The sequence below is a fragment of the Emydura macquarii genome, unplaced genomic scaffold (assembly GCF_026122565.2).
Source record: "Emydura macquarii macquarii isolate MOO-44397 ecotype Brisbane River unplaced genomic scaffold, CSIRO-AGI_Emac_v2 contig_67, whole genome shotgun sequence".
Lineage (NCBI taxonomy): Eukaryota > Metazoa > Chordata > Testudines > Chelidae > Emydura > Emydura macquarii.
This window is the reverse complement of record NW_027130204.1, coordinates 7,331,151-7,358,660: the sequence shown is the minus strand read 5'-3', so window position 1 is coordinate 7,358,660 and position 27,510 is coordinate 7,331,151. Positions and strand designations below refer to the sequence as shown.

At 45.3% G+C, this 27,510-nt stretch overlaps 1 protein-coding gene across 1 annotated transcript; it reads right to left on the bottom strand.

The window, feature by feature from the left end:
- Positions 1-15,516: 15,516 nt before the first annotated feature.
- On the bottom strand, positions 15,517-25,761 carry LOC137147226 (cytochrome P450 2H2-like). Its single transcript, XM_067539122.1, has 9 exons — positions 25,559-25,761; positions 23,202-23,364; positions 22,574-22,723; positions 21,437-21,597; positions 20,391-20,567; positions 19,021-19,162; positions 17,897-18,084; positions 16,918-17,059; positions 15,517-16,091 (listed from the first exon to the last, which is right to left on the bottom strand). The coding sequence occupies exons 1-9, from the start codon at positions 25,736-25,738 to the stop codon at positions 15,910-15,912; spliced, it is 1,485 nt and encodes a 494-aa protein (XP_067395223.1). The 5' UTR covers positions 25,739-25,761; the 3' UTR covers positions 15,517-15,909.
- Between the last annotated feature and the right edge of the window lie 1,749 nt (positions 25,762-27,510).

The following is a 27,510-nucleotide window of genomic DNA, read 5'->3' as shown; positions in this document are numbered from 1 at the left end:
TCTTACTTTTCTTTCAAATGACTTTAAAAGGATTCTTTTTAAATGGGGTTATTTTTTCTTCTGTTGCATCATGATATATAAAGAAGCTCCAAGGGGTTTTAAAATAAAATGTTGCTTTTATATCACCTTTGAAACTTAGAGCCGGTTTCAGCACACTCTTTCTTTCTGGCTTTGCTGGATGGTCTCGGAGGAGGTTTTCAGGTTTGTATCGGGAACTCTTCTACCTTAATTGAAGGATGAGAGAGAGAGAGAGTGTGTGTGTGTGATCACTAAGGAAGATGCCTCTTCCCCAATAGTAATTAAAATTAAATAGATATTAACAAAAGCAGTCTAAGGGTACACCACAAATTAAGGTGTAATTGTATTGCGTGAAGGCATACCTGAACTAGTTTTAATCTAGACAGCGTGGGCAGTTAAGACACAGCTGCATGGATCCCAGAATGGGCAAGCAATGCAAGTACGTATCCAGAATCCTTAGCAGTCCACACCCTTACTACCACTGTTACTTGTGCCAACTAGATTAAAGCTAACACGAATGTGCCTACCTGCACTGCAGTCACACCTTAATTTACGGTGCAGATGTACTCTGAAAGGTCCCTCCACTCTCAGTTGCTCACCTTTCACTCTCTTGACTGTTTTGATGTCATAACTTCACTAGTTCTCAGATCATGATAATCTTCCAGGCTAGACAACTCCTGACTTCTTAATGAAGGTTCTTCTTTGAGTGTTTGCTCATGTCGATTCCATGTTAGGTGTGTGCATGGCTCTCCTAGATTTTTTTTGCCTTAGTGGTATCCATAGGTCTGGCTCTGGTGTCCTCTGGAGCTCTGCGCTCATGCAGCAGTATATGAGGCATCCCTGATCTTGCACCCCCTCAGTTCCTTCTTTCTGCCCATGACAGTTGTTAGAACAGCTTTCTCTCTTGCATTTGCAAGTGCCTAGTGGTTCTTTCAATAGATACTTGTCAATAGTTCCTGTAAATAGTTTGTTAGTTACGAAGTTAGAGATAGTAATCCCATCAGGGAGGGGGCATGCCCTGATCCCTGGGCTTCAGACTATGTTCTGTTTGCCATAAGCAACTGTCATGAGGGTCATTAAGCAGGAAGGGCTTAGAGTTCAGGGGAAACACATGTGAGGAATAAGTGCAAGATTTACAAGGGTTTCAGGCCATAGACTAAGAAAGACAGGGACATGCGCCTGAAAGCCCTGTTAATGGAGGTGGCACTCAGACCAGCCTCAGAACCTTCCTGCTTGGACTTGGCACAGAGTACTTCAGTGTTTGGTGTGGTGCACCCCACAGGCACCGAGTCTTTCTCAACTCCGTTCATGGCAAAAGAAGCAGTGTGCCAAGCAGGGCCGTTTGCACGTGCTGAAGAAGGATAAGAAGGCAGGATCAAGCAGAGGACCCACACTGGGCCACCCGCCTGCTCCAGAGCAGCTAGAGCCAGCCTCTCCTCCTAGGGCTGAAAACTCTTTGAGGGAGCCACCCCTGACTCCTGGGAGCACAGTGGAGCCTCTCCACTGAACGATGTTCTCAATGCTGGAAGACTTCAAATGGCTTTTCAAAAGGCCTTTCAAGTGGCCAGGGACTTGATGGCCCTCTCAGTGTCTCCTGCTCCACTGGCCTTGCCTTCAGTATCGGAGCCAGTAAAGGCACCCATCTCCAGGGGTAAACCCACCAGGGGGCTTCTGCAGTTATCAGTTGACCAGTGCCGTTCCCCATCTTGGCACGATCCACAATACCTTGGCCAAGATCTCCAGTGCCATGATGATGGTCTCTGCCGTCTCAACCATGGTCCCCAGCATCGCGCTCCTGGTCTCTGACCCAGAGAAGAGACTCATGGCTGTGTATCGACAGTCTCAATCTCCCCAATACCGGTTATTGCCCTTGCAGCACCAGTCACTGGTAGCATGGCAACAGTCATCGAACCCTGGCACTGATCTTTAGCATTACATGTCCCTCCGACTGACACTTTGTTGCAAGCTGCCCTCTCAGCACCACTCCCCTCCAATGCTGCACTGCTTAGAGGAATCCTATTGCCGGTCACCATCTACCTGGCCCTGCTCCCCATTTCTGCACTGCAGCAGACGGGGGAGCCATTGTCAGTTCCACCACGGTCCCCAATGGAGAAACTGTCCTCCTTGGAGTCGGAGAGAATCCAGTCACCAGCCTCAGAAATACAGAAACTCAGTGGGCCGAGTTTGGTGCAGGCTCGGCAGCGGGTGCCTGGCCTCAAGGACAATGGCCAGGCCAGTGCCCATACTGGAACCCATAGGGGAGCCTGGTGGCACCAGGACCCTACTTGTTCCAGTCTTCCGCAGCTGCATCCAGAAAACAATCCACAGCACCGACCAGCCTGGTGCGGGACCAAGATTCTGGATCCGATACCGGCACCCAGTTGCAGGACCCACAGGTAGAGAGAGCTCCCTTTGAAGAGGAGGAGGCACCACTTTCTCCCCCAGCGTTGCCATCGTTCTCCTCATCCCCGGACAAGGGAGCTGCCTTGGCTCCCCCACTCTGCCAGATGATTTTCAGGCCCACCATGAACTCTTTAAAAGGATGACATCCAGCCTGGGTTTAGAGACTGAGTAGCTCACAGAGTCTACAGGCAGTCTCTTTGACATCCTGGCAGCTGCAGCACTGGCTAAAGTTGTATTGCTGTTGCACAAAGGGGTGCTGAAAGTTGTCAAAGCCCTATGGCAGACTCTATCCTCCCTGCCGCCAATATCCAAAAGGGCCGAGAAGAAATATTATGTTTCGGCCAAGGGATCTGAATACCTGTTCTCCCACCCAGCCCCCGGATCCCTGATGGTGGCTGCAGCGAACAAGCGGGCCAGGCAAGTTTGACACCTAAGAGTGGGATGCTCAGAAGCTGGACTTGTTTGGAAGAAAAATTTATTCCACAACCAGTCTTCAACTCAGCATCTCCAACCAGCAGGCACTGCTGGGGAGATACAATTATAACATTTGGGACTATGTAGCCAAATTCAAGGACTCTCTGCCACAGGACACTTGGCAGAAGTTTGTATCTATGTTGGAGGAGGGCAAGACAATGGTTAGAGTCTCCTTCTGAACCGTGCTGGATGCTGTTGATTCTGTGGCCAGGTCAGTGGCTTCAGCGGTTTCCATGAGGTGGTGTTCCTGGCTGCAGTCCTCGGGATTGCCTCAGGAGGTGCAGTAATCTATACAGGACTTCCCCTATTTTCAGAGCAGACTGATACCAGGCTTCACGGCCTGAAACACTCCAAGGCTGCTTTACGATCCCTTGGCCAGAACTGTCTCCTAGACACCTGCAGTGTATACAGGCCACCACCTAGATATTCAGATCAGCCACAGCAAGGAACCTCTAAGAGAGAGGACAGAGATAAGAGGTTTAAGTGCTGTCATCCTAATTCTTCCTCCTCTGCCACCTAATCAGGCCCTGTGCGCCATCAGGGTGGCCTGCAGCAGGCATTTTGATGGTATGCCTAAGGACAGCATCCCAGTCTAGCCTCAGGTTCAATCCCCCTGTTTATTTTTTAACCGACTGTTCCCCTTCCTTTTTGCATAGGCCCAGGTTACATCTGACCATTGGGTCCTCAACACCATTTCGGCTGGTTACACCCTGCAGGTTTTTTCCGTTCACTAGCCCCCCTCCCATTCCCTCTCTCCATCCCTCTTCAGAGACCCTACACACAAGCAACTTCTCATTCAGAAGGTGGAAAACTTCTGTGGATAGGGGCTATGGACGAAGTTCCTGAAGACATCAGAGGGAAAGGGTTTTATTTCTGATGCTTTCTTATACCTGTCATGCTGGTTAGATTGGGGGGGAGCATTTGTCATATTAGTTAACATCAGTGTGTCTAAATCATAAATATTAACGTAAGATATGCCATGTCAGGTACTGTTAGAAAGGATGTAATGTGCTGAATAAGATGACAATATTTATGTTCCTGTGTTATATCTGTAATGGAAGTTATGGACATATTTGATGTACCTGTGTTTCAAACTATGCTGTATAAGGCACACCCCAGATAGGATGGCGGCAGGACAATAGCCTGCTTAATGGCCCATTAAGACAGTCTCAGATGCACGGGGCCCATGAAGAAACTAAAGGCATACCTGAAGAGTTATCAGGATTGGCCCATGTGACTCTGGATTACATTTTAGTTCCTGTGAGTTTCCACAGGCCGCCTGGCCAGGGACAGAGGGTATATAAGATCAAACCACAGAAACCATTTGCCTTTGTTCCTGTCCAGTTACTGACATATACCTGCCTCTGGATCAATTCACTTGCAACTGAACCGAAGGACTAAGACCCATCCAGGTGTTGGAAGTATACCAGAGGTACTGTACAAGCCTGCAACTCCACAATTCTTCTGGAAACCTGATATATATGGACTTTCAATCATTTGTATGTATTTGATATGCTTTGACCGTTTAACATTTCTCTCATGGTTTCTTTCTTTCTTTTTACAATAAACCTTTAGTTTTAGTTACTAAAGGATTGGCTGGCAGCATGGTATTTTAGGTAAGATCCAAACTTATATTGAACTGGTGCTGTGGCTGACCCCTTGGGGTCAGAGGGAACCTTTTTAGTAAAGAGAATAGAGTTTAAATAACTGGTCTCTTTACTGGCCCTAGTGCTGATTTGGGAGCCAGGAGCTGAAATGCAGTAAAGGGGGCTGTGTGCATTTGTATACTGGCTTCTGTGGGGATTCAGAAGTGCAGTTTGTGGCTGTTTGGGAAGTCTGGCTTCAGTGCCACCCACCAGTGCTGGGAGAATCTGCTCTCCATTTGCAGCCTGCTCTGACCTTGGCATTTTCAGGTGGCTACCCTGGGCACGGACGGGTTACAGTGGCGTAGTCGGCAGGATCCACAAAACCAGAATATTTGGGTTTTGGATCAGAACCTCACGCTATTCCAAATTTGAAAATTTAATATTGAGAGTGTTAAAGGTTAAAGTTAATCAAGATGAGTGAGCAAAGATCATATGAGGCTATGAGCGCAAAACAGCTTAAACAGTTATGTAAAGAGAGAAAATTAGCTCTTAAAAGGGATGTTTCAGAGCAAAAAATGAAAGATCTGCTCAGAGACAACAACCTGGAAACAGGGTCTCCAGCTGACTCTGCCACAGAGGAAGCAGCTGCGGAAAATGGGCAACAAGCCGGGAACGATAGCTAACACCTGCAGCATGAGAGAGGAATGGCAGAACTCCACTTGTGGGAAAAGAGAGAGGCAGCCGAGCTAGAAAGGGAGCAAAAGGCTGATGAGAAGTCAGCTGAAAAAGCTCGTCAAAGACAGAGGGCTGCCAAAGAGGAAGCCCATCAAAGCCAGATGGAGCTATATGCTGCCGAAGAGAGGGCGCATCAAAAACAAATAGAAGCAGCCAAAATCCAGCTCCAGATCCAGGAAAGGAAAAGGGACCTGCCTCAGCCATCTGAGAATTTTTCACTTCTCAACATCAAAGATCTGGAAAGGATCTTTCCGATTTACAGAGATAACAAAGATATTGAAGAGTTTTTGTCTACTTTTGAAAGACTCTGTAGCATTCATCAGGTTCCCGAGGGGAGAAGAATGCCTGTTCTCCTCACCAAATTGACGGGAAAAGCCAGGAAAGTATTTAATGAAATGGAGTTAAATGATGCGTTAGATTATGTAAAGTTTAAAGAAGCGGTATTGCAAAGGTTTAAAATTACTCCCGAGTCTTACAGGTTGAAGTTTAGAAATGTTAAGCTGTCTGATAATGCTACCTATGTTGAAACTGCTCGTAAACTGCTTGGATATATGAAAAAGTGGATTGAGGGGGCAAAGGCTTGTAATAGTTATAGCAGAGTTATTGATTTGTTTGCTAGAGAACAGCTCCTGGAAATAGCTCCCCACTATATCAGAGCAGCTGATCCAGATAAAAACCCCAATACCATTTTGGAAGCCGTACAGATTGCGGATGCTTTCATGGAAAATAGGAACCGGGAGGGGCATAAGGCTCAAGGGAAAAACAACCCCTATTCGTTGCAGGTTAAAAGGGAGGAGGGGTCCAGGAATATGACTAGCCCCAGCTTGGCTAGGTAGGAAGTCCTATATCAACCCAGAGATTAAAAGCGCTCACCCAGGGGGAAAACCTGCCACATGCTTCTAGTTTGGATTCGCAGGTCATATAAGGCCAAATTGTCCAAACCGTGAGGACAGGAATAATCCAAGGCCAGCAACCCCCCGGCCCACAATTAATTCAAATGCTATCATTTTAAGTACAGAGATGGGCCAGATGCAGGGGGATCCTGCCACCTTGTGTCGGGAGACGAACACTGCAGTTGTTAATGCTGCCACTTTGGAAATCCCCAGTGGGGAGAGTGTGGGTTGCCTCACTAACTATGTGAGGGCTGAGACAAGAAGGGGTAATGAGGAATTCATAAAGAGTGCCAGGGTCAATGGGATTGTGTGCACTGGATGGAGGGATTCTGCCTCTGAAATCACCCTGATTAAAAGGGAATTGGTCCGGGAGGAGGATTATTTGCCAGATAGGAGTGTAAATCTGGTAGCGCTTTCTGAGTACAAGGTAAAGGTGCCCTTAGCAAAAATCCACTTGGAGTGGGAGGATTTTAAGGATGACATGGTGGTAGGAGTTCGGGGGCTGCTCCTGGCAGATGTGTTAATAGGGAATGACACTGTAGTTCTTAATGGTAAGGTCAATGTTGTCACTAGATCACAAAGAAAATGTGATTTTGATGTGGATACCCTACCTGATAAGCAGGAGGGAGCTGGGGAACAGATGGGGGATTCTTCTCCGGTGTTGCCAGCTGGGAGTGAATTGGATGTGCCTGAGACGGCTCTGAATTTGAATGAAATTCAGAAGGAATTTGTTAGGGCGTAGCAAGAAGATGTTTCTTTAGAGGGGGCCAGAATGGAGGCCCAGAGCCTAGCTCCAACACAAGTGGGAGCAGGCAGATTTTTCATGCATGAAGGCTTGCTATATAGAAATCCCCCTGCAGGGAAGAAGCAGCCTCATGATGGAAACTGCAAGCAGCTTGTAGTACCTGAGAAATATAGAAAGGAATTATTAAAGTTGGCTCATGATTGTCCCTTTGCAGGGCATCAGGGCATAGACAAGACTTGTGACAGGCTGAAGCAAAACTTTTATTGACCTTACCTGTCTGACACAGTGAGGAATTATTGCAGAAGCTGTGATTTGTGTTAGAAGCGTAAGAGTTTGAAGGGTCCTAGGAAGGTACCTCTACAGCCTTTGCCCATTATTGGGGAGGCATTCTCCAGAGTGTCTGTAGATATTGTGGGGCCACTCCCCAAACCTTCCAGAAATGGGAAGAAGTATATTCTGGTATTGGTGGATTTTGCCAACAGGTATCCTGAGGCTGTTGCTTTATCCAATGTGGAGGCTGAGACAGTGGCTACAACCCTGTTTACTATTTTTAGCAGAGTGGGTTTTCCCAAGGAAATCTTGTCAGACCGTGATGCCAATTTTATGTCAGTTGTATTTAAGCAGTTATGGGGGATGTGTGGGGTAGGTCATCTAAAAGCTGCCCCGAATCATCCAGAAACCAATGGCTTGGTAGAGAGATTTAATGGGACATTGAAGACTATGTTAAAGATGTATGTAGACAGATGCCAGAGTGACTGGGATGTCCTGTTACCTTATCTGCTATATGCATACAGAAGTGTACACCCAGAGTCTACAGGGTTTGCTCCTTTTGAGCTGCTTTATGAGAGGCAGGTCAGGGGACCCCTGGATCTGATTCGTGATTCCTAGGAGGGTAACGTAGAGATGACAACAACCAGTGGGAGAGTATGTGTCTCAGTTTAGAGAGCATTTGCAGGACATGGTGAGGTTGGTTCAGCAGAACCTTGAGAGAAGTCAGGGAGTTCAGAAGGCTTGGTATGACAGGCGCACGGAGGAAAGGGCTTTTGAAATTGGGGCTAGGGTACTTGTGCTGATCCCAGTAAGAAGAAATAAAATGCAGGACATCTGGGACAGACCGTATGAGGTAGTAGAGAGGGTTAATGAGGTTACCTGTAGTGTCAGAAAGCATTATGGAAGAGGAGCTGAACAGCTGGTTCATGCTAACAAGACTGAAAACTTATTATGAAAGGGAGGCAGCTGTCAATATGATGTGTTGTGCTGATGAAGGAATGTTATCTGTTCCTTTGGTTGATTTAGTTGCAGAGAGCAAGGGAGAAACTCCGCTGGAGAGCATTGAGTTTGGGAAAGGTTTGGATCCTGCACAGAAGCAGGGAATGTTAACCCTGTTAAAACATCACAGGCAAGCGTTCTCCAACCGGCCAGGGTTAACTGACAAGATTGTGCATTCCATTCAAACCACAGGGCCCTGCCTGATGCCTACCAGAGCATATCGGGCCAAAGGGGAAATGCAGAAACAGATCCAGGAGGAGGTAGAAAGAATGTTAGAAATGGGGATAATTGCTAAGTCAAGCAGTCCCTGGGCGTCTCCTATTGTAATGGTGCCCAAGAAGGATAAAACCATGAGGTTCTGTGTAGATTACAGAAAGTTAAATGCAATCACACAGCCTGATCCATACCCCATGCCCCGCATAGAGGATCTATTGGACCAGTTGGGGGGTGCAAAATTAATTAGCACACTAGATCTAACTCGGGGATACTGGCAGATCCCCTTAGACGAGGATGCCCAGGAAAAATCTGCTTTCATAGTGGATTCTGGTCTATATGAATTCAAGGTTCTGCCATTTGGGTTGAAAAATTCCAGTGGCACCTTTGAGGCTCATTAACGAGGTTTGAGACGGGTTACAAAACTTTTCCAGAGCCTATATAGATGACTTGGCTATTTTCAGTGCTCCTGGGGAAATCATTTGTACTACATGGGGGTCGTGTTGCAAAGACTCAGAGAGGCCAGCTTAACAGTTAAAGTCTCTAAATGCATGTTAGGAGCTGCAGAGGTGTCATACCTGGGACACAGGGTGGGCAGTGGGATAATACGCCCTGACCCTTTAAAAGTGGAAACCATAAAGGGCTGGCCTGAGCCTAAAACAAAGAAGCAGGTCCAATCCTTTATTGGGCTGGCCAACTATTATCACAGGTTTATAAAGGGGTTTAGTGACATCGTAGCTCCCATAACAGACCTTACCAAAAAGGGAAATACGGACAAGGTAAAGTGGACTGAGGCCTGTGAGCAGGGCTTTCAAAAAATAAAAGAAGCCTTGTTTAGAGAGCCTGTATTAGCTAGCCCTGATTTTGAAAAAACATTCTTCCTGTGCACAGATGCTTCTAATATTGGGTTAGGAGCTGTACTCGTGCAGGATGGGGAGGGGGGTAAGAGGCACCCCATCGCATACTTGAGGAAAAAACTGACACCCGCTGAACAGCATTATGCTATTATAGAAAAAGAATGCTATGCGATCGTCTGGGCCATAAAACAACTTCAACCCTATTTGTACAACAGGAAATTTACTGTGCTCAGTGATCACGCGCCATTGGTATGGTTACACAAAGCCAAAGGGACCAACTCTAGGCTGCTCCGTTGGAGTTTAGCCTTACAGGAATGTGATATGAACATAGTTCACATTAAGGGTAAAGAGAATATGGTTGCTGATGCATTGTCAAGACTGGGGGGCCCTTGAGGAGTATTCAGGAGCTCTGATTACTCCTTTCTACACCAGTCTCGCGTTGGGGGTGTCATGCTGGGTAGATTGGGGGGAGCATTTGTCATATTGAACATCAGTGTGTCTAAATCATAAATATTAACGTAAGATATGCCATGTCAGGTACTGTTAGAAAGGATGTAATGTGCTGAGTAAGATGACAATATTTATGTTCCTGTGTTATATCTGTAATGGAAGTTATGGACATATTTGATGTACCTGTGTTTCAAACTATGCTGTATAAGGCACACCCCAGATAGGATGGCGGCAGGACAATAGCCTGCTTAATGGCCCATTAAGACAGTCTCAGATGCACGGGGCCCATGAAGAAACTAAAGGCATACCTGAAGTTATCAGGATTGGCCCATGTGACTCTGGATTACATTTTAGTTCCTGTGAGTTTCCACAGGCCACCTGGCCAGGGACAGAGGGTATATAAGATCAAACCACAGAAACCATTTGCCTTTGTTCCTGTCCAGTTACTGACATATACCTGCCTCTGGATCAATTCACTTGCAACTGAACCGAGGACTAAGACCCATCCAGGTGTTGGATGTATACCAGAGGAACTGTACAAGCCTGCAACTCCATAATTCTTCTGGAAACCTGATATATATATAGACTTTCAATCATTTGTATGCATTTGATTTGCTTCGACAGTTTAACATTTCTCTCATGGTTTATTTCTTTCTTTTTACAATAAACCTTTAGTTTTAGTTACTAAAGGATTGGCTGGTAGCGTGGTATTTTAGGTAAGATCCAAACTTATGTTGAACTGGTGCTGTGGCTGATCCTTTGGGATCAGTGGGAACCTTTTTTGGTAAAGAGCATAGAGTTTAAATAACTGGTCTCTTTACTGGACCTAGTGCTGATTTGGGAGCCAGGAGCTGATATGCAGTAAAGGGGGCTGTGTGCATTTGTATACTGGCTTCTGTGGGGATTCAGAAGTGCAGTTTGTGGTTGGTTGGGAAGTCTGGCTTCAGTGCCACCCACCAGTGCTGGGAGAATCTGCTCTCCATTTGCAGCCTGCCCTGACCTTGGCATTTTCAGGTGGCTACCCTGGGCATGTATGGGTCACAATGCCAAAGGAGGTCTCAGACCCATCCTGGATCTGTGTTGCTTCAACAGACATATCTCAAGAAGTTGATGTTCCGCATGGTCTCCCTAGCCTCCATCATCCCTTCTCTGGATCCAAGAGACTGGTATGCCGCCCCTGGCTTAAAGGACGCATATTTCAATTTTCCAAGCCACAGGCAATTCCTCCAGTTTGTTGTGGGCCAACAACAATGCCAATTCACGGCGCTGCCCTTCAGCCTCTCTTCCGCCCCAAAGGTTTTCACAAAATTTATGATGGTAGTGGCCACCTACCTGAGGTGTCGAGGGGTGCAAATTTACCCATACTTCAGTGACTCATCAATCTCAGGTCTAGCACAGTCTCAGCCTTGTGAGATCCACCTGTCAAAAGCTGGGCCTGCTCATGTTGGTTCGTTGGTGCTTGAGGCATTTGGAAGAGGATTTTTCAGGTGGAGCCGCCGCAAAAGGGGCATCCTGTGGTATGCGACTAGATTCCTCTGGGAGACTTTATGGTTTTAGTTTGAAACCATAACAAATATCGGAGGAAAAATTGGCTAACATCATAAACATGAGAATAAAAATCAGCAAACAAGCCACTTTTGATTAAAAAACAAAATAAAGAACAAACTAAGCACAAAAGTGATACAGTAGGTTACATTAATGTTGTGCAGCGGTAAGGACAGCTGACTGGTAAGCCAGAGGTTGCCGGTTCATAGCCCATCAGGGCCGAGGGAGCAGTCCTCCCAGATAAGTTTAGCCGCAAGTTGCAGACTGCCCTTGTGTCGATGGCTCCGTCCCTCATAATGTCATCCCAGAGGTTAGAACAGTGGACTGAAAAGCCATAGGTCGCTAGTTTGAATCCTGCATGGGAGCGGTCGCCCAGAAGAGTCTAGATGCATGTTACAGGATGGCCCTGGTTCTGACCATAATAACCTCTTCCCACTGCTGGCAGCAGCAATGGCCCGGCCACATGATGCAGCCCTGAAGGCAATGCAGTGTACTGGGCAGCAGACTGGGAAGTCAGAGATAACTGGGTAGAATCCCTCCAGGGTGGTCTCCTCAGATGACTCTAATCACATTCTGCAGGATGGCCCTGCCTCGCTGACTCCTCCCGAAACAACAGCCTCCCAGTGCGGAGAGCAGCAACAGCCCCACATGTGGCACAGCTGCTAGGATGACACTCAGGTTCGAACCCCAATGCGACTAGAATTATCTGGAGAGACTGCTCTCATGTCCCACTAACTCCCTTGCCTTGCCAGCTCTGCACCAAATAAACTTCTTCCAGTGCTGAGAGGAGTAATGGCCAGGCAGTGGACTGGGAAGCCAGTGGTTGCTGGGTCGAATCCCATTGGAACAAGCAGTGAGCGGTCTCTCCAGACGACTCTAGTTTTTCACAGGATGCCCTTGTCTCGCTGGTTCCACTGCAAATAACCTCCTCCCAGTGCCACGAGCAGTAATAGTTTGGCCATGTGGCACAGTGGTTAGGGCAGTGGACTCAGAAGCCCGAGGTCACAGCATTGAATCCCACCAGTTCCCCCAAGAGCAATCTGCCCAGATGATTCTAGTTGTATGTCACAGTAATCCCTTGCCTCCTGCCGAAACCATCACCTCCCACTGTCGAGAACAGGAATAGCCTGGCAGCGTGGTGCAGCCATTACGTCAGTTTACTGTGAAGCCACAGGTTGTGGTTTTGAATCCTGATGGGGCACTGGGAGAAGTTGCCCCAGGTGACTCTTGTTGCATGTCACAGGATGCTCCTCCTGTGCCAGCTCCTCCCAAATAACCTTCTCCCAGTGCCGAGAGCAGCAGTTAGGTCAGTGGATTGTGAAGCCAAGGGTTGTGGATTCAAATCCTGCCGGGACTGCCAGGAGTGATTTCCCTAGTCAAGTTTATTCACATGTTGCAGGATGGCCCTGCCTCGCCGCCTCCTGCAGAAAACCATCTCCCAGTGCTGAGAGAGGCCCGGCCCGGCCATGTAGCGCAGCGGTTAACGCGATGGCCTGGGAAGCCAGAGGTGCGTTCGAATTGCCCCATAGCAGTGTCCCAGATGATTCTAGTCACAGGGATCCCTTGCCTCGCCGGTTTGGCCCCAAATAACCTTCTCCCAGTGCTGAGAGCAGCAATGGCCTGGCCCTGTGGCGCAATGGTTAGGGTTGTGGACTGTGAAGCCAGAGGCTTGAATCCTGACTGGCTCCCCCTCCGAGAGCAGTCTCCCCAGATGATTCTAGTCGCATATGATGGAACACCCTTGCTTCCTCCCACTGCTGAGAGCAGCAGTGCTGGCCACGTTGCACAGTAGTTAGAGCTGTGGACTAGGAAGCCAGAAGTCTCTGATTTGCATCCCTTGGGACTCCAGAAGTGGTCTCCTGAGATGAATTTTGTTGCATGTCCTGGGATGCCCCTGCCTTGCCGGCTGCACTCCTAATCACCACCTCCCAGTGACAAGAGAATCGTCAGCCCTGCCACGTGGAGCAGTGGTTAGATCAGCAGACTGGGATGGGAAGCCATGGTTGCCAGTCTGAATGCTCCAGGAAGCCCCTGCCTCATCAGCTAGTCCAAAAACAACCGCCTGCTAGTGCTGACAGTGGCAACAGCCACGCCATGCGGTGCAGCAGTTAGGGAAATGGACTGGGGAGTCAGATAAAGCCAGTTGAAATCCCTAGGGCGAACCGGGCGTGATTTCCCTAGTCAACTCTAGTTGCATGTTGTAGGACTGTGCTCCTGAAAAAACTGCCTCCTGTTGCCGAGAGCAGGAAGGCTTCCCACCTCACGTGGTGCAGCAGTTAGAGCAGCGGATGCAGAACCCTGAGGTTGCTGTGTTGAATCCCTCCAGTACCCCAGAAGTCTAAGGCCTGCTCTACACCAGAAAATTAGCTTGCTTTAACTACATCAGTCAGGGATGGGAAAAATCCACACCCTGCAGCCCTAAAACCTCATGTGGACAGCATTAAGTTGACAGAAAAATTCTTCCATCACCATAGCTACCACTTCTCCAGCAGGTGGATTACCTACACCAACCGATGAATCCCTCCTATCAGCATAGGTAGTGGCTACACTGAAGCGCTGCAGGGGCTTCAGCTCTGCTGCTGTAGCATTTTAAGTGTAGACAAGCCCTAAGTATCTTATGTCGATACTATTACCTTTATCAACCAAACATTAACAGTCTAGTGAGCACCTCAGCCAGCAAGTCTCTGGACCTACTGAATTTAAAATGTCTGACTTTAGTAGCGTCTGTTTAATCTCCAAGTGGAATGGAAATTCCAAGAAAGTTTTAGTGTTGGCAGCATAAAAACCCAAGCATATGTCACTCAAATTGAAGTCCCATGTGATTGATCATGCAGCTTTTTAGCCTATGTATTGTAGATAGCTGCAAAAGCAGGTGGTCATCCTGCTCCCTAGCGTGATTTGGTGGTCTGTAACAGACACAAACCTGATCATCTGCTTTCGCTATTGGGACACTAAGCATTCAACATCCTTTTCTTCTGAGTTGTTGGTGACACAGAACAGATAATACCTTTTTTTGACAGAGTGTCACGCTCCCTTCCGCCCTGTTGATCCTTCCTAAATAGGTTCCAGACATTGATTTTCATATTCCAATCATGCAAATCATACCACCAGGTTTCAGGAAAACCAACGTGATCGTATTTATGTTGATAAATGAGCAATTCTAGTTCCACTGGTTTGTTACGCAGGCTTCTAGCACTGGCCTACAGGCAATTCAGGAATTTCTTCTCTTTGTGTCCTTTGATTGCCTGATTCACTTTGTTCTCAAAGCGTCATTGTGTGTTGATTGCTCATATTTTCCTTTTCATTAGGCTATTAGTTTAACCTTCTCCTGACCACTCCAGCCAGACTGTCCCTGAGGAGACTGGATCTTCCTGCTACTGAGGTGTACACCATCCAAGCTATACCACTCTGTCTAACCAATGGTTGAATGGTCCACAAAACGAAAACCCTACACCATTTACCTAACCTGTGATTCACATCCAAACTCTTCTGCCTGCTTTCATTTGTGGCTACCCTCAGGCATGTGTGTTTGTGATCCTGCCGGCATATTGGATATGCTGCAACAGGAGATTTTCCTTGGAATAGCCTGACATTTTCTGGAGAGGACCTTGTAAAACACTGGAAAGGGAGCCTGGTGGGGGGCCTCCACTAGATTATAATTCACAGTGTTTCTATTATGCAAAGAGCACTCAGCGCAATAGTTTATGGATAGCCTCTGAATAATGCTGCAGCTGTTCTCTTCGACTCCAATTCTGCTCTCGCATGCACCCCTGCAGTCCCACTGACTTCAGTGGTGATGCACAGGAGAAAGAGAAGACAGAATTCCGCCCTAGTTGTGCTGGTCATTTGGAAGCCTGTCGTAGAAGAGGAGCTTGGAATGTGTTTCGATAGTGAATGGTCACTATCATGATCCATATCTAGGGGGAGTGACAGGACTCATTAGAACCAGTGTAAAAGCTGTGCAGTGGTTGCACATGAGCAGCTGGACAGCTTCAACAGAACCTCCCTCCTAAGAGTGATAAAGCACCACTTACACTTGCTCATACCACCAGATGGCACTGTGCTAAAGAAGGAAACAGTAAAATACAAAGTAAAGGCCCAGTTCTGCAGCCCTGCCTCTCATCAGCAGTCCTGTTGATTTCAATGGGACCACACATGAGGATTATTTACACTGGTAAGGGTTGATATATCAGGCCCTGATTCTGCTCACAGAAGAGGAATTGGGAAAAGGCCATGGGTGCCAACGGAACATCTAAACTAATCTCGCATGCAATTCTTTTTCAGCCTGGTTCAATGAAAGCGTATTTATTTGTAAGACAAGATGAGTTTTGGAGGGGCAGGGAGGAAGTCTGCAGCATTCACTGTAGCTTGCATATGCCAAGCTAAGCTTCCAAAATGCTACACCAGAAATGAACTACCACACGAATGAACTGAAAACATACTTTTATCAAGAATAGAGTCACATCTGAGCCTATCTGAGAACACTGCAGGGTTATTGTACCTGGCAAGAGGTCATTATATATATATATATATATATATATATATATATATATAATTTTTGGTATTATAATGAATTTTGTTAAATCCCAGTTACTTAAAAAGCCGGCTTATTTATATCTGTCTGTTACAACACGAGTTCATTTCTGTCACTGTATTAATGAGTCCAGGATCACAGACAATCAAATTCATTCCCTGGACATTTAGATGGCTTTTCACGGTCTTTATCGAGGTAAAACACAGAGCTGGTATGGTTTTGGTGCATTTGTCACAAAACTTGGTAGTGGAGTTATATCAATGTCCTTGGGGTCAACAAGAGCTTTCAAGGAAAAATTCTGCAAAATCATTGTCAGTACCAAAAATAGCTCCATCCGAGCCAGACCCTCTCCCACGCAAATCCGTTTCCCTGCAATGAAAGAGGAATATTAAGGAGATGCTGGAGATCTTTCTTTGCAACATATTTTAAATTCTGTTACAATGGAAGTAAACCTCAGGATTAAAGCTAGAGATACAGAGTGATTCAGAGTAAGTGCATGGAGGATAATGGCTATCTTTCAGAGTTCAGGAAGGTACGAAAGTGTGTGTGGGCTTAAGAAACCGTTTTAAAAGCTGAGTTCCATATGATAAGTGGCCTTTTAAAAACACTATGTGAAGATGGGTGGGAAGATGTGGGGTTTGAGGAATAGATAATGCAGGGCCCAAGCCAGCTAATATGTTTCAGGGGGGAATGACATGGTGGTTTTTTCTGAGTGGAAGGGGAAAGTAACGAGTAAGGAAGTGTAGGCATCTTGAGTAGCAGAATGAAGGAGGACCATACAGATGTTTTGTTAACAGAGTGACTGGGAATCTTCATTGACAGAAGTGAAGTTGAAAAGTTAAGCAGCCGCTACTGATCTCTCTCCAGGTGACTATGCAGTTGGCTTTTGCCCTGTTCTATGTTACTCCCTTCAATTTTACTTTTGCATGCACATTCACTTAAAATTAGTCCACAACAGGATGACACACCCGAACAAAGGAAGAGGTGAAGTTGCCAGGCAGAGTGGACAGTAGCATGGGTGCAGTTACTCAAAAAAGAGACTGGAGACCAACAGGTGCTTTGTTGTTGTGAGAGGCTCTTCTTCATGGATGGCCTGAAAAGGCTCTGCCAACTACAGTTTGAGAACTCTTTGCATACTCAAGACAAAGCTAGAAGTGAATGGTCTGGGACTTGAAACAAACATGGCTTCTTTTACCTGTAGAAAAAGGCATGAAGAAGTCACTCTTCTTAAAGACACCATTTTCATCCAAGAAATGTCCTGGGTTAAATTGCTCTGGCTTTGGAAATTCCCTGCTGTCATATAGGACCGATTGAAGGACAGGGTATATAGTGGTGCCCTGAATTAGCAAACACAGATAAAGAGAGTTAAAGTAGATACTGTCCAAAGCAGAGAAGCCTCTAGAATTCACTGGGATGGAGAGTGGGACACATTTTTCTTTTCTTCATTTCCCTGCATCCTCTGGAACCAGAAATATTAAAATTCCATGAGAAAAGGTAACCCCACCAAACTGCAGCCCACCTGGAACAAGGAAATCCTGGAATGTCATGAGAGAGGCTGCTCCCATTAGATTGCCAGCCTGACTTCTACATCGAAGAGATCTGGAAAAGTCTGGCTAAGATCCAGAAGTGTTAGATGCATCACTCAGCTGATATTTGGAAGCATATGCCATTCCCTTGTCTTTATAATGTAGTCATCACACCAATAGTTTTCCCATCACTATATTTACAAAATAATAATAATAATAAAGCTAAAAAGACATATACAATTCATGTTGTGTCTCTATTAGCAACCTAGGACCTGGTCACTGCAAATTGGGCATATTAAGATGTCAGTCAGACTAAAGCTTGGTAGAGAGATGGAACCAAATCAGAAACTGACCTCCCAAAAGAGGCTCTCAAAAAGAGGGAATGTGTCACATACCTGGCTTTGATATCTATTCTATATCTAAAACCTTGAACTAGGCTCTAAACCTTTCTTCTGGAAGGAGAGCTGAGCCTACAGAATGCAGGGTTCTAGTCTTTTCATGCCAATAATAACTGGAACATTGTTGGTAATCGTGAAAAACACCTGCCACGCTCAAACCAGGGAAAGTGTTTCTACTGTGAATAATTCAAAACTGAATAGAGGAAAAGGCAGAAGAACTGGACCTTTCACAGAATCGTTGAGAACTAACCTTGGGGATAACATATTGTCTGAAGTGAGTGTCTCTGGTCACTGCATGTGGGATACCCAGTGGGACAAGGTTAATGAATCTCTGAATCTCGTGTATCACGGCATCTGTGTAAGGCATCTGGCTTCGATCTGCCATGCACGGGCTTTGGCTTCGGCCAATCACACGGTCAATCTCTTCATGAACTTTCTCTGTCATCAAATGAATGAGGTTAACAAAGAAGCTAAAGAACTGGATTTCTGCAGTTTTCTCAACCTTTCTATCACATTGTCAGAAATGCACAGGTCTCAGCAGATGCACGTTAGTATATAACAAACTTGACATTTTTAGGTTGCAGAAGCTACTCTCCATGGTATCTAGGACAGAGTGCAAAGGATGTAGTTATAGAGCAGTGATATTGCTCAGGCTTGATTATTTTATAAAACAGATAACAGTGTGATGTTATCACCAGTGTATATAACTAACTGCTACACAGGAGATTAAGGTCTAAATCTTCTCCCCCCTTCAAAGTAAATCATCCATGTGATCTTGGAGGACACTCGTGTGATGGGAATTAGCAGTGGATATTACATGGGTGTTGATAAATCTCTAGCACTGGCAGAGTTTTGATTTAAGCCCTAACTCAATCCTGACACCTGATTAAATCCAAAGATGAAAGGACTTTGCCTGTATTCGAGGGGAGAGTGCCCACCTGAGAGGCCTGGAATGCAAAGGTACCATATGACCAGTGGCAGCACAGGCTTCCCCCACACAAACACATTCATTTTCCTTTGGCCCAGGAGCCTTAGCTTGGGCTGGGAGCTGAGAGAGGAATCCAGTCACAATGGCCTACTCAGGCTGAGGACTCTGTGCTGAGCCTGCCAAGTAATGCCAGTTGTGATGGTGCTTTCCAAAGGTGGACACCTGTCTCTGTGAATTGCATTAGCACCCCTGTCCCCAAACCTATCTCAGTTTCACATAAACCAGCCACCAGCTTGCACACAGTGGTAACATGGGTCACTTCCAGCCCAAGCCAGATTTGGTCTGGTGACTTAAGGGGAAGGGTTCTGTTTACCATTATTGATCCCTTGACCCATGCAATACCCACATCTCTTCAAAACTTAGCATTGTGTGGGTCTGTGTGGTACCTTCTATTTCTGGGTACTTCAGAAGGATCAGGAGTCCATATTTCAGGGTGGTGCTGGTTGTCCCTGTTCCAGCAATAAATAAGTCTAACGTGCTTCTTATCAAGTTATCCGTATTAAATTCTGACTGGCCATTCTGTTGCTCCTGAGGAGACATATGTGATAGATGTTTGATCATTTACTGTAAGAGTGTAAGATCTATTCATATAGGCCAAAACCCTCTCATCTTCTACCTGCTGTGTGACCAACCTGCCATCTTTATAAAAATCCTTATAAAAATGGGCCACAGCCCTGGTGATTGCAGTAGCACTGCGGGGGTGCTTTGAGCCATTGCTGTGGAAACCTGTTGTTTTTGTAAGAGAGGTGAATTGGAGCATTACAGTACCCAGTTTAGTTTTCATCTGCATTTCTAACTGTTAACATTGAACTTGTTGTTGATTCCCTTTGCTTTCCTATTTTGTTTGCCTGGGCAGCACTAATTGCCTTTAAAACCTTGAACTACAAAGGAAACCAAATGTTTCTAACCATTTTAAACCTTGGAGCCAGATGGGTTGAGGCTGATGCTCCAAAGGAAGAGAGATCCCCATTGAAAATGCAAACGCCTGAGCACCTGCTCACCAAAGGGTGCAGTGGTTGAACTCCTAATAGGCTGTTGCTGCAAAGTATTGCAGGGGATTAGCAGGAAGGGTTTCCAATGAAGTTGATAATAGGTTAGGTCTGTGAGTGTGGGCATAGGCAGCCATTTGAAACTGCTTTCTTTTGCTAATGGCCACTGATGCTAACACATAGCAATAAAAGTGCCTCTGTCTACTCTCTGTGAAACCTTTTCAATGGCTAAACTCCAAACTGAGCCAATCTCCACATTGCCAAGTGCTTTTGATACCTGCTGTGGGTGCTCTGTCCTTTTTAAGATATGTCTACACTGCAACAGAAAACCCATGCCTGGCCCAAGTCAGCTGACTCTGGCTCATGGGGATCAGGCTGAGGGGCTATAAAATTGCAGTGTAGCCATTTGTGGTCGGGCTGGAGCCCAGGCTCTGAGGCCCAGGGAGGAGGACCTAGAGCCTGGGTTACACCTGAGCCCTGCAAGTCCAAGTCAGCTTACCCGGGCCAACTGTGGCTATGCTGTGGCCCTTTATTGACAGTGTACATGAACCCTTAGAGACAATTCTTGTTTGTCTTACTCATGGGTATAGTCCCACTGACATCACAGCACTAATCACACAGATGAAGTGAACAGTGCTTGGCTATTAGAATGTAAATTCCAGGGGCAGAGACCACGTCTTCCTTTGGCTCTAGTGCAGAGTGATCAATAGCCATGAGGTGTAGAACCTACGCCATGGTAAAGGGGAAGGGCCACTGCTCTCACCTACCTGTTGCATTTTGATGAGGAAAGCATCGATGAAGTCTCGAGGGCAGTTGGGATCGAGAGACTCTTTGTGCATCTTCACTGTCTCTAGAATAAATCTTCTGAACTCATCAGAATTTTTAATTATCATTTGGTGAGGCCCGGGTATATAATCCATGAGAGTAGGGAAAAAATTGTACAGCTGTAATGATCGAAAGAAAAAAATACGTCTTGGTTTGTCAAGACACAACAAATAATCATAGTGTTTACTCAATTGACTCAGTTACAGCAGCACAACACACTATTTCTGTGGCACCTTCCTATTCAAATGTATTCTAAAGAACTTTGCAAGCTTCACTCACTCATTCTACTCAATGCACACATTTTCACACATACTGCAGTGAGATTCAGATTTATTCGCTAAAATAATCTCCATTATTTCCAACTAAAACAATCCCAAATACACACATAGGGTTATTGATTATCATACTCAAGTGCCAAAATTTAACTCAAACTACAAATTTTCTTCAGATGTATAAAACATCATAGACAAAGTCTTCCTAAAGTTTGAATCAAGAGGCCAAATTCTCTGCTGCTGTAACTCCAATGATTTCGACTGAGTTATGCCAGCAGACTGTTTACTGAGGATTTCAGCAGTGGATGTGGTGGTGGGTGGCTGTGTGCTGGAAATGAAAAGGAGTTTGCTTTGCAAGTGAGGAATGTGACCACATTTAGATATCCCATCCTGATTATACAAAGGCATGTGAATTGCAGTGGTTTGGATGTTAATATTTTAATTGGCAATTTCCTTGATTTTTACAGTTTTTTTGAAAGGGGTCCTTGAACAAACATAATTCTGAGCAAATGAATTGTTCTATGTGAGAATTTAAATAATGCTGAGAAACAAGTTTGAGGCTGGATTTGGTAATAGCTACAGCCTAATGAGGAGAATAGGAACATTATGGGAATTTGAAATAACAATTGATTATGGAAAATTAACAGTAGAAGAAAGAAATCTCTCTCTCTTCCCCCATTACAAAGGCAAAGAGTGGAAGAAACACCTGAACTCACCTGTCCCAGGAAAGAGCGGAAGAGCTCATTATTTTCCTCTACGAGATTAATTAAAGTCAGAAATTTCTTATCATCATAGTCAAACCGGTCCCCAAAGATGATAGAACAGATAATGTTGGAGACAGCTTGGTTGAGGCAGAGGGTGGGGTCAAAGGGTTGCTCTGGAACAAACCAAAGAGTCCAATTTTTAATTCTGTTTTTCACCTTCAGCATCACATTCAGGGGTCTCTAATATTCATTAATGAGGATGAGTTATGGTGTCATAGTTACAAAGTGAGCTGTGTTTTAAACCCCTTTCAGTCCCTCATGAAAGCCCCCATCAGTTGACAGGCCTGAGTTCCTGCCCCTCACTGAATGGAAGGAACCACACAGTCCAACCACACTTGGACTGGATCTGTGAGTGGTAGACTCACAACTTCCCAACCATGTTAGAATGACAGGCTGGTCTGTGCTGTGCCCCTGTAAACCTTTTCCCACTGCGGACTTGTGATCAATAGATGATCAAAGTGACTTAGGTATTTATTTGCCCAATGGTACACAGAGCAAAAACTAAAAACAATACAGCCTCTACATACATTTTCTGTTACCCATACAATCCTTCATGTGCATTTTATGTTTATGCTACTTGAGACAGGGTCTGTCTCAAGCTATTAGTTAGCACAAAGCATAGGCAAAGGAGCCCCAGTCTTGGAACATAATAATAATCGTTATTATTATCACTTAGAAAGCACTGTAAGTTTATACAGTGATTTCAAATGTTCTTCAGGAAGCCAGCACCAAACAATGTAGATGCCAAACTTGTATCAGACGTCTAGCACAGAAGAAAATCAGAATAAGCAAACTGTAGGCATAGGTGTCTTATGAGACCAACACACTGAAGATAAACTAATCCACTCTAACACAGCTCACTGGTCACAGATCAGAGGGTAGAAAACACAGGGAATAACAGTCAGGAAAGGCCATCTCTGGAACTTTTCTCACATACTTTTCCTTTACATTAACACAGTTTTTTATATGTGCAGCTAATTGCCCTACTTATAAGATGTTTGAACCAAAGTTGATATCCCAAAATAAAGGAAAACAAGAGTCTTAAGTGACTTCTCAATTTTCGATATACATGAAGCAAATCCCATGTACCTTGTTTGTTTCTGAGCCTTTCCACCAGAAAACGGGTTTCCTCCTGAATCCGTTCCTCAATGCTCTTCTTTCCCATCCCAAAATTTCTCAGGGTGCTGAGGGCAAATCGGCGAAGCTGCTTCCACTGCTCCCCATTACTGAAAATAATACCTGGGAAGGGGAGGAGAACAGGAATAAAAGGCAGGAGGGCCAGACTCAATTTGCTACATTTCTAACCTAACAAAACATTGGTCATTGAAAGGTTCAATATGAACTCAAACATTATTGTATTTGTGTTCTACTGGAGGCACTACATTATACTGAAATGAGTATTTAACTCAAAATCCTACATATTATCCTCATTGCTGTTTATAGTATTTATGAACAAGAAAAATAATTCCAGTGGTTACCATGCCCCATGGTTGCATTTTGTTCTGTGACACAATGTAAATTGTCACTGTAACTACAGCAAACACATATACACATACTGGTACGATGTAAAAATAAGAAATATACTCGGACATAAAGAGGGCCTAAAGTTAGTATCTTTCAAATAACAGGACTAAATGAAACACCAGCTGTCTTCTCAGTCATGTTCTTCACATACAGAGAACATCAGCACCACATGCTGAAGTTATTGGAAATGTACCTGCTCCTTTGGCAATCTTGTCAGCCAGTGCCAGTTTTCCTCTTCCACTGAACTCATCCCCTTGATCAACCAGAGCTTCCTTCACAGCCTCATGTCCAGACAGCACCACAACCTGCTCTGAGCCTAAATATACTGTGAAAACTGGGCCATACTTTGCACTGAGCTGTAAAAGATTAACATAAAGAACCAATACGTTTTTACTAAATCCACTTAAGAATATGAGTGGATCTAATTACAAACTAATGAAAGAGCTCTCATGCCACTAAGGGTTACACCCAAAAAAGGATATAGATACCTACATCCAAAATGTAGATCCTCAAAAACCCCACCTAACGCTCTAGGCACCTAAATTATCGCATTGCCTAAGTTTCCACTGTTGAATATCTGTCGCTGGGCACATGTATGGCCACCTCAGTCCTTTTGGCCAGTGCTGGATTCTCAAACTAGGCGTTCCCCTCCTTAGCTTGTCTGCAGGGTTTGATCCAGTACCTAAAGCACACCTAACAGATAAAATCCCATATGATATATGCCAGAAAAGGAGGAGCAGGTGCCCTCATGCCAGTAACTTTTAGCTTAGTGGTTAGGGTACCCATCTGGGAGGCGGGAGAGCCGTGTTTAATTCCCCCACCCTACCTGATGAGAACAAGGGATCTGAATTTGGGTTTCCTCTCTTTGGAGAGTGCCTTAACATCACACTCTGGGGTATTCTGGAGCAGGGCTCTCTAGGTCTCTTCTGTTGAAGCTGTTCCACTGCGTGTAAATAACTGAATAGTCATTGGAATAGAAACTTGGGTCTCCCACATCCTGGATGAGCGGCCTAACCACTAGGATACAGAGTCAGTCTCACTTTCTCTCTAATGTCTGAGGCCTTGTTTTTTGGCTAGGCTTAGGCCTTGTTCTTGGGCTAAGCAGTAGCAGCCATATTAGGTGAGACCGCAGCCATAAGCTAAGTAGCATGTAGTCACATCTTCACATTCCTGAAATTACATCAAGACAATGTCATATCGGACTACTGAGAAGATGTTTAAAGAAAACTATGTTTGAAAGCATTCTCTCTGGAAAGGAATCACTTATCAACAGTTGTGGTTGTAAAATCTACACTTCTTATTGTTTTGTCTTTATGGTACCCACTTCTCTATTGTTTATCTGAATTATTTCTGGCTGGTTCTTTGATTTTTACTGTCTGTTCCATAAGTAAGTGTGCACTATTTAAATCAATAAAGGTGATGGGATGTGATTGGTTAAAAACTGTTTTGTAAAGGGCTGGGATTGGTGTTTTGTAGTACTTTAGTTTAAAATGATTGGTTAAGGTATAGCTAAGCAGGACTTAAGTTTCACTATATAAGCTGAAACTTAAGTTCTTTGGGAACCTAAGCCCAGGACACAGCCAAAGGTCAGAGCTGTCAGACCTCAACAACCTGCCAACCATGCTATGCAGAAGCTGGAGTCCCCAGATGAGCTAATCCTGATTGGCCACCAGAAAAAGTTTGTCTGCCTTATTGGGAGTGGTGAGCATTGTATGCTTAGCATGTGTATTCGGTTTAGGTAAAATAGAGAATAAGGATATTATTGTGTAAGGCTCCTTCACTGGTAAAGGATCCTGCAAACCTGAAGAGAATTACGCTCGGAGCCCTATGAATTGGGAAAGGGTGGGTACTTTAATTAACCAGGTTACACCCAGAGCCCTATGGCGTGGGAATGGGTAACCCTGAGCCCTAGAATGTGAATTGGGTAAGGGTAGGTGCCTTTCACCTAGAGCCCTATGGACTGGGAAAGGGTGGGAGTGTCTTAACCAGGTTATACCTTGAGCCCTATGGACTAGGGTAAAGGTAGGGTGCCCTAGTGTGTGGGTAACATCTCTCTGGGCCAATGACTATGTCAACTTGGCAGAACCCAGCAGCAGTTAAAGCCTTACCCTTGTCCTGTGAAGAAAGCAAGCATCATTAGATCAGTTTTACAAGTGGGAAACATACAAATAACTTAAGTGATTTCTCCAGGCACATAGATGGAACCAATTGCAGAGCTAGGACTAGACCACAATGCTCCTGACTACCATTTCCCTTCTTAACCCACTAGACCACATGCCTCTCTCCACAGGAGAACTTGTATACACTACAGCAAAACTGAGAGAGCATATTCTGGTTTACGTGTGAATAAGACATTATCATCAAAATAACACATTGCCAGGAACAGGTGGTATCTAGCATTCAAGATTATAGATTTCTGTGGATAAAACGTTCCGCCTTAAATATGAGTTGAGCCACTGTGCAAACCCCAGGAATTTGAGTTCTTCTTCATCAGGCTCTGCTTAATGCCCACCTGAGCCAAAGCAACGGATAAGGAGAAAGCACCCTTACCTCATGTATCGATTGGGGTAAGTTCCTTATATTCAGCTGCAGCATGTTCCCTATGATGGGAAAAGCAACAGGGCCAGGTGGCAGCTTCCTGTTTCCAGACATCTGTCTCCATGCTGACAGGAAAAGAAGGCAAGAGATACAAACCACCAGGAAAACAGTTGTTGCTCCCAAAGGTTCCATTGCAGAGTGTAGCAATTGTTCTGGGTTCTAGCAGGGGATCACTTTGTATTTCAGAGCCCTCCCTTTATATAGTGTATGGTACAAAATTGCAACTGCAAATGCAAACAATTAGCCAACAGCAGCTCTCAGTTCATCTGGGTTAAGAAAATAAACTATGATCTAAAAAGGTTACTGCCCTCTGGGATGCCACACTAGGAATGTACTCCTTTGAACCTTTGCTTGCATATATCTTATGTTTGCCACTTACCTACTCAATGAGAGAGCATAAAAATTAATCATTAAGTGAATGCCTCTCAGGCTGTGCAAACTTCCATGAAATCACCTTCCTCTGTTTGCACCCATCCCTGAGAGGCTTGGTGCCAGACAGAACACTACCTACATACAATGTTGATTACCTTTCATGCTGCCATGCAGACTTTAGATTAAGGCTGGCTGAACAATATACAGCTGAGATAAACTGGGCTGCTTTGCACACCTCATCTTGCCCGTCAGCCCCACTTTGAGCCGGACGCCATCTTGGCCTTTCCCCTTATTCTTCCCCCAGGACAACCTGAGGCACAAATGTGAGGAATCTAAAGTGCCATTGCTGAGACAGGCACTAAGTACCAGGCCCAAGCCGCCTGCAGCTGCCAGAGGGAGGAGCACGAGCTGCCATCACCAGGGTCCTTTTCCTTGAGGAGGCCAGGAGCAGCCCCACAGTGCCCTTGGCAGCCTAGGAGCAGCCATCGGCCCTGCAGCAGCAGTCAACGAAAGGTGAGTCATCCAGAGTGCTGGACCTGAGAACCCCCTGGCAGGCAATTCACCCCGGCTGTGTGGACATAAGGGGTGGGTTCCCACTATCACTGTCCTTTCTGGGCCTCCTTTAATTTGCTATGTAATTTCTAATGGGTGAAATTCACCACTCCTTAGGGTGACCAGATAGCAAGTGTCAAAAATCAGGATGGGGTGAGGAGGTAATAGACGTCTATATAAGAAAAAGCTCTGAATATCAGGACTGTCCCTATAAAACCAGGACATCCGGTCACCCTACCCCTCCTTCTTTCTGGCTGAGTGTTCAGATTGTGCCCGTCATGGTTATGTTGAGTGCAGAAGAGGGTGGAGTGACTCCATTGGGACACAGAACTTCTCCCAGGAACTCAAGGGGCTGGTTTTGGCCTCTAAAGGCCTACATGCTCTGCTCCCTGGTTACCTAAGAGTCCTGCCTCCCTTTTCTGACCGTTCACCTGTGGCTTACATCAATGGAGCCCCTCAGCCTGAAGTGCCCTTCATATAACCAGGATTGCAGTGCTGATTAGGGCCTTCTTTGCACAGTTTTTTCTGTCCTAAACAAAGGGGCTTCCCTTGGGACACAATTCCACCATCTGTAGAACTCGCCTTTCAGAATTGTTGCTTGAGATTCAGCCAAAAGTTCCAAGTTTTACTATGTTATATTTCTTCTGTGGCTCCTCAAGAGCTGCTCTCTCTCCTTGGGAGTTAAATCCTTCAATTAATTGTAAATGGCTTTCACAGCCCAGTTAGCTGAGCTGTGCTTATTTAGTGTTTTTAATCTCTCTTTGTCCATCTGTCCCACCAAGCCCCTTCCTCACTAGTTTTCTCTTCTCTCTTTTTTTTAATTTTTGAAATATGGGAAATATATCAAGATACCAGATTCAATCAAATACACAACACAAAGAAAGAGGATTACGCTAAATGGAGGGGAAGCATCATACCTACATTAATCTTAGACCTCTAAAAGGTCAGTTCAAATTGCATTGAATTTTCCAGATATTCCC